Source organism: Apium graveolens, chromosome 7 (assembly GCF_009905375.1).
Source record: "Apium graveolens cultivar Ventura chromosome 7, ASM990537v1, whole genome shotgun sequence".
Lineage (NCBI taxonomy): Eukaryota > Viridiplantae > Streptophyta > Magnoliopsida > Apiales > Apiaceae > Apium > Apium graveolens.
Window position 1 is genome coordinate 182,721,428 of NC_133653.1, and position 13,328 is coordinate 182,734,755.

The window sequence follows — 13,328 nt, forward strand, 5'->3', positions numbered from 1 at the left end:
ATACAAAAATATACAAAAACATAAACCCTGATCTAACAGGTTCATAGGAATAAACTGAATTGTTTGGTAATTTATTACTAGATATTTATGCATCATAATGATTTTTGGACTTGTTCCAGGTGATGCCACAAATTGGACTTGGTTCGTTTCTGCTGCTAGCATGTGGTAGGAGATTTAATGGTTTACACCGGAAGGATGACAGATCACACTCTATCTCCGGTGTATTCTTCAAAGCTCCTTGATGCAATTAACACCTCAACGTCAAACCTAGGCAAATTTGGACATGTAGTATTTTATTTATACTCCCCTCATTGCACAAAAAAGTTTAATAAACAAAATGAAGACTATGTGAAATGAGGGTATGGTGTGAGAATAGATTCTTTCATTCAATTCTTTGTTGAGATGATAGCTTCTGAGAGGATCACCAGAGTGCAAGAGTAACTTAAAAACCGCAAGAAATTGAGAAACTTGAAAATGTACACTAAAAAACAACTGTACTTTTCACAATAAAATAACAAAGTATACTGCCCAGTAGATAACTGAGAAAACTGAAGCAGGGACATATATATTACACACAGAAAAGGGTTTCTAAGATTATGGTGATGATGTTCTTTTGCTGCTGGGGTGCATGTATGAAAAAATTGAATGCTTATGCCTCTTTTCCTTTATCCCAAAAAGAAATGACCGTAAGGGAATCTTAGGACGGCTGCTGTCACTTCTCAATGATGATTTTGCTTCTGAAAGTTTAAATTCTGCATCTAACTTCACCAGAGTCTTCTCAATTTCATCTCGGAGAGCAATTACGTGATCTATACCTGCTACCAATTCCTCATTAACCTTGTTGTTCTCTTGCTTCATGCTTAAAGCCTCGCCTTGGAACTTTGCAGCTTGATGTGTACTGAACGTGATTTCTTCTGTCTCCACTCCTTCCTTCAAAGATACTGTTATTGCTTCTTGAATGTCAGATATAGACAATATTCTTCTGTGCAGTTCATCTTTCAGCAAATTACTTTGTTCCAACCACACTGTAAGTTCAGTCTTTTTCTCGTTTAGGTGCTTGCACACTGCACGCACATGTGCTGTAAGATCTGTTGAAATGGAACCGTGTAATTTCCCATCTTGCTTCTTTTCCCCGTCTTTTTTTAAATGTGTTATTTCATCCTGTAAGTCTTGGACTTCAGTTGTAAAATTCTGTACCTGGTGGAATGCACTGCTAAACCTTAGCCAAAAATCCAGATTCTCATCGAGTATTGCATCAATTTTTTCCCTGAGCTTTTCCTCGACAGCTGAAACGGTTTTTGGCTTATTAATCAAAAATCTAATTACTTCTTCCTCTTCCTCTGTTGGAGGCATGACAATGATTTCATTTTCTGCCGAGTCATCTGCTGCAGGCATGCCACCAGATTCTTGTTGCAGAAGGTCTAGTTTCTGACGTAAGGATTGAATCTCTTTGTCTCTCTTGGTAACAGAATTTTTTATATCTTGTAACTGCAGCATTGTTTCAAAAAGAGTTTTATTTTTCTTTTCCTCATCGCTCAGCTTCTTCTTTACTTCCTTGTAGTTCCTGAGAATTGCTGTGTATTCTGCCAGAAGAATCCTTTCTTTATCTTCCGATCCATTCAAGAGCAGCTGCTGCCAGTTAAGCTCATCTTCAAACGTCTCTAAATTCTTTTGTTCTGTGCTAGGAGGTCTCTCTGTAATTTCTGGCATGCCATTTCCCTTGGAGACTACACGTGTTTTAGATTCACCAAATAATGCACTAAGAGACCGGTCTATATAATTTCCTTTTTCTTCTGTTCCTGAAATGCTGGAAATAACCGTTGACTCATCCCTTTTGTCCATTTTTTCTAAATTGTTGGAGCTAACGGTTGATGTACTTAATTTCTGAGCAGTTCTAGTTGCTTGTTCTTCTGTTCCAAAAGTTTTAAAGTCCAATCCACTATCGCCCGCTTCTTTGTTTTGTGTAGTTTCCATTTTTTCTACGTTTCCTGAATTGTCAGAGTTAATTGATAGTGCATTTAAATCCGTTTCAATTCTATCTTCTCTTGCCTCTGTTGCAGAAGTTTTGGATATAAATCCACTATCACCGCCTTCTTCTCCTTTGATTTGCTTTGTCAATGCTGCTTGTGATTTTGCTTCGATATTTAATTCCACTTCTTCTTGTACTGAACTTATCTCCTTGATTTCTCCATCTGGTTCAACACTTTGAAGTTTCTCTGAGAGTTGATCAAGACTGCAATGAACTTCAGTAAAATGTGTGTGGAGGTCTGTGCTCTGAATAATTACATTCTTGTTTAGATTCTGAACACTGTATAGTTTCTCCTCCGTCTCCTTCACCCTTCTTTCTAGTTCTTTCCTTCCATCTAATAGGGTTGCCTTGTTGTCTTCCAAGCTTCGAATTTGCAAGTGAAAGTCATCAGCTTCTGTTCTTAATCTGTCGATCAGTACAGTCTGTGACAAAACTGAACTTTCCAGCTTTATCACCATATTCACAAGATCATCAATCTTATCTACTAGTTCTGACACTGTAAGAGACTCATCAGTGCCTGCTCTAAATTGCTCTTTGATCTTCTTACGCAGGGCTTCTAATTTCTGTCTCTCAGGACCAACCACGTCTTGCTTCGGAATTTGCAACTCTTCTAGTCCGTGATCAGTACCCTGGTCTGCTCTTTCAACCTCATCTGCCTCATGAGAGAAAAACTCCTGTTTGAGTGACTTCAGTCTTTGACGAGCATCCTCAATTTTCCTGTTTTCAACTTCTGCTTCTTCAGCAGCCTTCTCTTGCTTATGCTGCAATTGAGCCAACGTGTCCTGGCAGGACTTGATCGCTGCTTCTGCCATCAAAGTCCGAGCATCCTTGTCATCAATCAGAGTGCTAACACCAAACTCATCTTGTAACCTGATAACCTTATCTTGCTTCTCCATGATCTCATTCTCAAGTCTCCAAAAGTTGGATAACCCTTTTTCATATGAGCTCTTCACATACTCCTTCATTGTCTGTGAAGCAAGAATATCTTTCTGAAGCTTGTCAATCTCCTCAAGCGCTTCACTTTTGGTCAAGCCAGATTTAGCAGGTTTAGTATTGGTGGTTGCTTCTTTAGATAATGTCTTTGCTTCAAGTTTCTTTGAGGCGTCATTTATCACACTCTTCATAGGTCGATTTGGAACTCTGGGAACTTTTGGTAGATTTGGAGCTGGCGACCCCTGTTGTAAATGACTAGACTTGGCATGCTTGGCCGCATAAATATCATCTTCCTCATCCATCGCAAACTGGACTTGTTCCGGCAAGCAGGTAGCAATGGTGGTGTTGGCCTTTTGTAAGTCTGTGGATAAGCTGTCATATCTTTCAGCCAAGGCGCGGAAAGCACGAAATGCCTCTTCAACAAAGTTTATCAGTTCTGGTCTTTTTTTGTAGTACATTTCCGCCCTCTTGGCAAAGGTGTCTCCATCTTCTTGGATTAGCTTGAGTGCATAATCCACCTTCTCCTCCATGTCTACAATACCAACGATTACGAACAAGTTAGATTGTAACCTCAGCCCTTACAGCGACTAAATAACAGTCTCATATATATGGTCACTCTTATATCCGAGGGTTGTGGAGCTTTTTGTACTTGTTTTTGATATGATAAAATTTATTATAGATCGATGTCAGTTAGAATTATATACGACTAGATTCAAAGGTAATAGGAAGTACAGCACAGCTCTCATCCTCTATGTCATGGAACAGATCATACGAGGATTGAACCTGAGTTCATTTTAATGCTTGGATTTACCGTCTAAAATACAACTTAGTAAGCTGCATTTTCTTTTCATCAAGTAGCTTGTTTGGTACTGTAGAACTGAACAATGGACTTGTCTGCATATCTTAACCTACCAGTTATCTTTCAACACACGCTTCAACCAGTTTCTTTAGATTAAAATTTAAAATCAAGACCTTAACCAAAATCCCTTCAATTCTTTACATTAAATAGTCATATTAACCATTTGTTATGAATCAAGATCACTACACACTACGTAGGGCATCAAAACAAAACAAAAAACTTAATCTTAACTCAAATTTGTAATCAATAACCTCAATTTAAAGAGATGGAAAAGATGGTAACCTTGCATGCTTTGTTCCAGCCATTTAGACTGCTTAGTTCTAATATGACCAGCCCACCACCATGAATATGCATTGCTTGCAGCTCTTTGCAACATCTCTTGAATGTGTACAAGAAAAACTCTGTTAGGCTATGCAAAGTATGTATAATTAGTTAGGGAGATCCAATCTGATAAAGCAAGGTTACAAAAATATTAGAAAAAAAGGTTACTTTGGTAAGGTAGATGAACATACAGCAAAGCTGGGGTTAAGCTAAGCAAAAAAAGGGCTTGTATCAAGAATGAGAAAACGAATGTGGAGGCCACTACATCACCATCATAAAGTTGATGGTTGGCTGTTTTATTTTCCTACGAAACTAACGTAGGACCTGCGTTATACCTTTGTCAAACACAACTCCACAAAGTCGAATATAACTCAAAATCATTTTTTTTGAGGTATAGTAGAATTCAAAATCCTATTGCCTTACTTTTTTTCTTATATTTTTATTTCGTAATTTCCTTATTAATTTCAATACAAGAACAAATGTCTATTATTGCCAATAATTATGACATTTCTATAAATTAGAGATTTCAATATTTATCATAATTGATTGCCGATAATTATGATATTTCTATACATTAGAGATTTCAATATTTATCATAATTGATCATATTTGTGATATCTAATTATTTGAAATGTGAACATTACAGGTGATTTACTAATGTCGGAAATAGGAGCTCAAAATAATGGAAGGTAAAAAACTTACGTTTTAGCTAATATTTAAACGTTAAAGATTTCAGATAACTAATAGTATTTTATTTTATTCTACTTTTTAGTGTTCTCTCTTCACAGGCATTATTGTCTAAGTTAGGTCATCATGCATGACCATGATAAATTTTATTGTGGGAAGAAAACTCCTTTTTTTCTGTTTTGTATCTGGGTACAATCTATATTCGAGATTTCATATTTCACCCATAAAAAAATGTTAATCAGGTCCTAATACAATTTATTACTTTTACTCAAAATTATGATTTGAAAAAAAAATATATATAAAATTTTGGTCCAATATGGATTTTGGTTTACATTACCCGTGTTTTATATTAATAACTAATTTATATCCCGTACGATGCACAGGTATTTTTAATATTTATTTTTGATAAATTTTTATAATAAATATTCTTGTTAAAATTGATTAAATAGTAATTCATAATTTAGTTAAAATATAAAATTAGAGGATTGTAATTTAAGTACCTAATTCCAGTGAATACATTAGTTATATTTTAAATCTCTAAACTCATTATACTATTTAATGAATTATTCAGTTTGACTATAATTTGTTGTTGCCGAGATCCATGTTATATATCAATTTTTTTTGGCCTTCTATGCTCAATATATTGGCCGAGATTCATGTTATACATCAATTTTTTTAGCCTTCTATGCTCATTATATCAGCCAATTTATTATACCGACCAATGAAATGTATTATTTTTAGTTTCATTATATACTTTAGCTAATACCTAAAATATATATGTATTTCATTTTATTCCGATATGTCCATTAAACCGACTAATGAGTAATATATTTATTTTAATATATGGAGGTTTACTTTTATTTTAACCTAGACTCTTAATATATATATATATATATATATATATATATATTAAGAATAGTTAAATAAGGGTATTTATGTAAAAAACACTTAAGGGTAACTAAATAAACAACTGAGCAATAAATAAGAATAATTCAAAAAAATTGTGTACTATCATATAATAACATTTAATATTTTATTTATTATAATATTCTATGCATGCATTGTTGTATTGTAATTGTATAGATATATATTGTATATATATTATAGATTTGATTGATTTATTAAATATTATATATATAAAGACGTCTTGTTTTCAAAGTGGTTGCTTGTTTAGAAGATTTTTAGTTTGGGGTTGGTGTTTCCAGAGGTGTTGAGGCTGTTTTGCATGCGGTTGGTCGATTTGTTAAGCTCATGGGTCAAAATAATCTCTATGTTTTTGGTGGATTTTAAAAATGTATTTAATACGATTGATAAGGGAAAGATGTTATAAGAGGCTAGATTCAGATGTCCGTCTATCTCTCCTTAGGTAGAATTTCTTTATGGACAACCAGCTAGACTATTTTTGGGACCGGGATTCATCTGGTCGGCTTGTGAAATATAACAAGGAAACCTATTGGGTCATCTCCTTTTTGCCCTTACATTGCATTCGTTGATTCTAAAGATACGTGATAATTGCAATCTTTCTATTCATGATTCGTACTTGAATGACGACACAATGATTGGGGATTCAATTGAAGCCTCTAAGGCTTTGTCTATCATTCAATCAAAATGACCTCAATTTGGATTAAAGTTGAACATCAGGAAGACAGGGATTTTCTTGCCGGTTATTGATCCGTGTATTTCTCAAGATGGGCTATTTCCTTCTAATATTGGTCAACCTGAAGATGGTGGTAGACTCCTTGGGAGAGCTATAAGCATGGATGATGGGTTGATTAAAAAATTTGTTGATAAAATAGTGTCCAAGTCCGTAGAAATTATGGGTGCCTTAAAGCAACTTAATGACCCCCAATGTGAGTTAGTGCTTCTTAGGGCATGTATGGGATTAAGTAAACTTTATTATGTTTTACATACTTTTCCGCATAATTTTTTATAGCGACTTTTGCTCGGTTCGATGCTTCTTTGAGAAAAGGTTTGGATAAAATTGTGACATCTGAAGGACCTAGTTTTGGTTCTCTTCAGTGGAGGTTAGCTACCTTACTGATTCATGTAGGTGGGTTAGGTGTGTATACTGCATGTGATGCTAGTCTATTTACATTTGTTGCCTCTCGAATACAGTATGTTAATTTGCAGAATCATATATTGCGGAAATGTAATGAGGTCCCCATTAGGGAACAGTTTATTTCTGTAAATGACTCTCTACAGCTTATACTCACAGATGTAGATTTGACAAATTTAACTACTAAATGGTCTGTCCCCCCAAAATCAATGCATTATTTGGCAGATTGTTACTTTAGCGGCGTTTGTAAGAATTTACATACTGTATTTAACTTTTCAGACCGACAAACAACAATATTTAAGTGCGTAGGGGCTAAAAATGTGCAGGACTTTCTACTGGCAACTCCTATAGAAGATTTAGGACAACTATGACCCCAGCTGAGATCAGATGATCTGTGCTACAGATTTATGATCCCCTTATTTTCAGAAGGTGCACATTGTCCTTTATGCTTATCTCACATGAATGTATTTGGAGAACATGTCGTTCACTGTAAAAAAACACCCAAGTTTTCAAGTAACTTCATGACATGTTCAGATATGTTTTGTATGATATTTTTTGGAGAGCATGGATTCCAGCTAAGAAAGAGGCACTTGTGAACTTTCTTACCCCTCCGGGGACTTTAGATCAACTCTTAGATCGACCGATGTTTTGGTATACAGCTGGAATGCAAGAAAACATACTTGTATCGATCTTAAAGGAGTTTCCCGGCTCAACAATTTTGGTAATGGGGTTTTATAGTTCGCTAGGTGGCAACTAAGGCAGCTTAAGAAAAGGTTAACAAGCATGATCAGACGTGTAAGGATAATCAACATAGTTTTATACTGTTTGCTTTTGATACATTTGGATTTTTGGCTTCTGATGTAGTTGAATTTCTGAGAAGAGTCAAGAAAGTCATGAACAAGAATGTAATGACAGCAGTGTCGGCTGAATACGTATTTCTATGATTATATTTTGCGATTCAACGAGATCTGGTGACGCAGTTTGTTGCCCGTTGTTGAGTGGCATTTATGACATTTTATAATGATCTAATAAGCTCTGAATTGATGCCTTTGTACTCAAGTTGTTAAGTGTTTTAACGTGTTTTCGAGTATTTTTGCATTTCAGGCATTAGCTAGGTAATCAGGTACATTAGCATTATTTTGGTGCTAATTTGGTGTCAAGGTGGTGTTCTCGTTGAAATCCGGCTCGAAGCTGCAAGAAAAATAAAGAAGTCAGTTTTGGTAGAAGCCCAGTGCGCCCGCGCTGATCAAGCATGCGGCCGCGCCGAAGTACAGAATGTCAGCGCGCCCACGTTGATCAAGCGCGCGGCCGCGCCGTGTCGGGATGCAGAATTATGATTCTATTCTAATTCGAATTGGGAGACTTTTATGCTTCATGGGGCTGCTATATAAACAACTCTAGGTCATTTTTAATAGGTAATCAAGCCAGAGACATATCAAGGGAGCATAAGAAGACCGTTTTTAGCACGATTCAACAAAGACGAAGAAGATCTTATTTTTACTTGTGAACCTTTGTTTTAAGTTTATTTGGATGCTAGTTTTCTTATTTATGAACCTTAATCTTGTTTTGTACTTGGTTTTATTTATTCGTTATAAAGACTACATTTTATATACCATGCTTTCATCGGAACCCAAATTGATGATGAGTCTGATTATGGGCTAATCGTTATCGTAGGGTTCTAGCGGATTTATTTATGGATTTCTTTAGTTAAATTGTTTGATGCCTTAGTATGTGATGATTGTATGATATCCTAGTGTTGGTTGTGCGTATTCGTCTTATGAGCGTCGCGAACTTATAAGATAGTGTGGTAATTCTTAATGAAGCGAAAGTGAACTTAAGGATTTAGAACTTGCCATGCTAGCATAGTTCATGTATTTGATATGCATGATTCGCAGGTAATTTTAACCATCTTACTTGGCCTGTGTAATCAAGATAGATAACTTCTGCTTAAACCGTTATGTTGTCAAATTCTATAAACATATAGGGTCTCAATATAATTGGTGTTTATTCTGCTTCTATCTCTTTTGTGGATGTCTGATATGTAAGGTCACACAACACTGTAGAAGGGGGTTGAATACAGTGTTAATACAATCAAATCGATTTAACACAAGTATGTAACAAAGATCAAGTATATTGAATAAACTCTGTTACAATAAGAACTATTGTTCTCTCTCAGTGATGAACAAATATCACTAAGAGCTGCTAGGTTATAATGTATAATTTTCTCGATAATGATAACACATATAGTGTAAACTCTAAGTCTGTGTTTATATACTACACAGTTACAAGATAATTTCTAATTGATATGAAATATAATTATGTCTCCTAAAATTTATCAATCAGATATATTCTACAAGTCTTCCAGTCTTCTAACTCTTTTCATGCATATCTTCTTTTGTTTTAGTCTCGATCTTCTACTGTAAATCATCTTCCTTCATTAACTGTAAGTCCTCTCACATTTAAGTTCTGATATGACCTTAAGTTCTGATATTAAGTTCTGACTTCCAGTAAGTCCTGATTTCAGTAAGTCCTGATTTGTTCTGTTGTTAAGTTCTGAAAACTAAACACAAATCATATTAGACATGACATCTCAAATATATCTAACAATCTCCCCCAACTTGTAAATTATGCAAAATATACAAGTTAATAGATTTGATGATGTCAAAAACATTTAAGTACAAATGTAAATAAGAGTTTAACTAGATAACTAACTACAACTTACAGTTCTCGTAGCTTTTACCAATCTCACTGAGTCAATCTGAATCCAAAATGATTCTTGACAAAGTTTGATATCAGCTTTTCTTCTTTACTCCTCAGGACTTGAGTTATTGTAGTCTTGACTTGCTTCATCTCTTCATTCTGACTTCTAATCTGATAGATTGCAGTCCTTAAAGCAGAGATATGGTTTCTTTCTAAACCATCATTCAGTCTAATTACCCTTGGATGAGAAGAATCTTCATTGTAGCATAAACATTTATCATTCAGTAACACTTCAAGCTTAGCAGAATCCTTCCTCATTGGAGTTTCACTTCCATCATCTTCAACAATACTAGGAATGAATTATGTAACTCTTGAACCAGAAATTCTTGCTTTATCTCTGATGGTCTTCAATATGAAGTTTGACCATCTCCTGGTAATATCAGACTTTACCTCTAAAAGGTAATGAAAGAATTGAAGTTCTTTCAGTAATTTGTTTAGCACATCTGATTCTGACATCTGATATGTCCTTCCATCTTCTAGAAATAGAAACAGATTTTCCTTGACATTGTGCTTGTCATGAACATCCAGTACCACTTGAACAAAGATAACCTTATCAAGGTGTTTCTGTGTAAAATCTTCAAGAGGTCTGTCAGTCAAAAGAAATGGATCTCTAGTAGCAACTTCATGTCATATCATGATCTTAGCTTCATCAGAACCTAGTCCAGCCCTGTCTCTTGGTTCTCTAGCATTTAACCCAATAGTCATGAAGGTAGAAAACAATTGGCTTTTCTTTAGATCTGATGGTTTGACATTTTTCCACAAAAGTTTCTTTTTATCAGCTACTTCCATTTTGTCTAAATCAACTTGAGCACTGTCAGAGGTTGATGTCTTGATGACTTTATCAGAACTTGTTGTTTCTGTTGTTGCTTGCAATTCTTCACTCTGAACAACTTGAGCTTTGTCAGAGGTTGTCTTTGATTCTTCAGAAATCTTCTTTCTTTTCAGCATTTGAACATCTGCATCTTCGGCAAGAATATCATCAGTAACTTGAACCATTTTGCACACTGGTTTTATCAGAATTTGAGGAATTTTCATCTCCTGTGGCTTGATTGGTTCATCAACTTTTCCTTTCCCTTTGTCTTTGGGATCAATCTCAATCTGTGATCTTGTTTTGGGCTTTAATGCCTCAGTATTTAATTTCTCCTTGATCACAATGCCTTTTTCCTTAGGCCTTGGAGGTTTCTTTGCAACATAAACTTTTGGCTTTAGATTTTTCTTTTCAGCTTTAAATCTAGCTTCATCCTCCTTGAGATTTTCTAAATCCATTCCTGGATTATGTTTCAAAAACAATCTTCTAGCAATTTCCTCATCAAGTGTCTGAATCTTGGGATCTTTGTAGTAGACTGTAGTCTGTGTCCCCTTGAGCTTCAGAGTTTGCATGAAATTTTGAGAATCTTGACTTCCACCTTGTATCAGAACATCAGGCTTTGTCATCAGACTTTGTTCATCAGAACTTGATATCAGATTTTGAATTTCAGTACTTGCTATCAGATTTTGAGTTTGAGCAGCTTCAGAACTTGTCTTCTTTTGAATAGAAGATTGGCTTGCATCAGTAATTAGTTTCCTTGAAGAAACCTTGCTGCTCTACCCTTTACTTTGAACTTGACCTCTACCCTTGCTAGGGTTTCCCTGGTCATCAGCTTCATCATCTTTCTTCTTCAGTATTTGATCATTAAAGCATTTAGACTTAACTATCTTCTCCCCCTTTTTGGCATCATCTGATAGTAGGAGTGAGAGAAGAAGTTTCACTGAAGATTGAATATCATTCAATTAAGCCTGTTGAGAAGCTTGATTAGCCAGGACCTCAGAGATTGGGGCCTGTTGCTTCTCTTGAGCTTTTTCAATTGCTTCTACTTTCTCAAGTGTAGGTCTGATAATCCTTGTCTTGTCAAGCTTGATCTGCATATCTAGCATATTAGCTGATTCCTGTAGTGTATCAATATTTGCTTGAGTTTCAGAATGTAGACCTTGAAGGCTTTTGGTAGTTAGAGCTGTGATTTAAAGTTGAGTCTTGAAATCAGTACTAGTCATCAGCTCATCAGCCTTAGCAATGTGCTCTGTCAGAACTTTAGAGCTTGGAATGAAATCAGAATCATTCCACTTCTCGATCCACTCTACTCCTCTATTAGTTTCATCCCAAGGTACAGGATCATCCTGTTCAACAAATTTCTTGACCAATGCTTCCTTTCCAAGTACAGGAGCTGGAGTAAGTACAGAAACACTGTCTCCAGAGCTAGAAGAAGACTCATTATCCTCTGATAACACAGCAGTGTGTGAGGCTATAGGAGTTTCTGATTCAATTTCATCTAAATTATGATCTTCAGGTTCTTGATCTAGAATTGGTGTAGATGGTATCTCAGCGTCAGCATTTAAGATTGGAGAATTATCAGTAGATGGCTGAGCTGCTGTAGGAGCTTCCAAATAAAGAATAGTAGGAATGTGCAGCCTATTGATGTCAATTTTAGGACTTAAGCCTGAATCTTCAACTGTAACATTTTCATGAAGAGGAGAGACTGGAATTATAACCACTATATCAGGAACAGTGTCTTGGTCTTTAGCCGGAGGTGGCAGAGATTCAATGATAATTGGCTCTTTTGAGATCAGAGATTCCTGATCTCCTTCCTCGGCTTCTTTAGTATCTTCTGATGGAGGCTTAGCCAAATTCCTCTTAGCCCTCATTTTCTTCAATATCCTTGCTAGTGAAGGAGTTGCGTGAGCATCAGAACTAGCAGTTCTCTTTCTCTTCAAAGTATCAAAATCTTGAGCTGTAGTTTCTTTATGAGAAGTGACATTCTCAGCTTCAACTGTCACAGGTTCTGATGCATGAGCCTGTGCATCCTCTTCACTATCAGATTCATCCCTGAGAATCATTTTCCTTCTCTTTTATGGAGGCTGAGGAACAGAGTTTGTCCTCTTAGGTTTGGAAGATGAAGGTCTGATGGTATGTGCTGATGGTTCTTGTTGTTGTTGGGATTGAGCTGATGGTTGTTGTTGTTGTTGTTGGGATTGAGCTGATGGTTGGAAGTAAGTTCTGATTGTGGGTTGAGAAGGTTGAGGTGTTTGTGTAGTTGTGGTAGGTGCTCTCTTAGCAAGTTTAAAAGGTTCAATTAACCCACTTGCTAATTGGGGTGCATCAAAGTTACAAAAACTGTAAATAAGTTGACAGAATCTAGCAAAATATACAGTGTTTCTATCTTCTGTCATCCTATCCCCAATAAAGCCTAAAATAGCACTTGCATAATCAAAATGAGTTTGATTTATGAGAGCATACCCGATTTCTTGACTGAGAATTGGGATTGCATCAAAATTAGAACATTTGTTGGCGAAGGCCTTTGTGATGCAGTCAAAGAAGAAACTCCATTCTCTCCTTATGTGAGGTCTCTTCAATTGATCCAGCTTTGCCAGAGTTTTCTCATAGCCAAGATTGGCCATTAGCTGTTGAAGAACTGGCTCTTCAACTGTTGAATATGTATAGTTTTCTGGCAGATGGAGTGCTTATCGAACTGTGGCCAAAGTCACCACATGGGCATTCTCCCTAGTTGTAAATACTATACTTGGAGACCCATTGGCACCACCATCATCATAAACTCCTGACCTCCAGAACTCCAGCATTTGAGTCCCTGAGATAGATTGAGGTTGGGTCAAAGCATACCCAATCTCACTGTTAGCAAGGAAATCCTAGA

General features: G+C 36.0%; 1 protein-coding gene across 1 annotated transcript; it reads right to left on the reverse strand.

Annotated features, from left to right (window-relative positions):
- Positions 1–464: 464 nt before the first annotated feature.
- On the reverse strand, positions 465–4,434 carry LOC141670744 (kinase-interacting protein 1). The gene is made up of 2 exons (XM_074476730.1): positions 4,104–4,434; positions 465–3,494 (listed from the first exon to the last, which is right to left on the reverse strand). Exons 1-2 carry the CDS (start codon positions 4,195–4,197, stop codon positions 595–597), a joined length of 2,994 nt encoding a protein of 997 aa, XP_074332831.1. The 5' UTR covers positions 4,198–4,434; the 3' UTR covers positions 465–594.
- Positions 4,435–13,328: the final 8,894 nt, after the last annotated feature.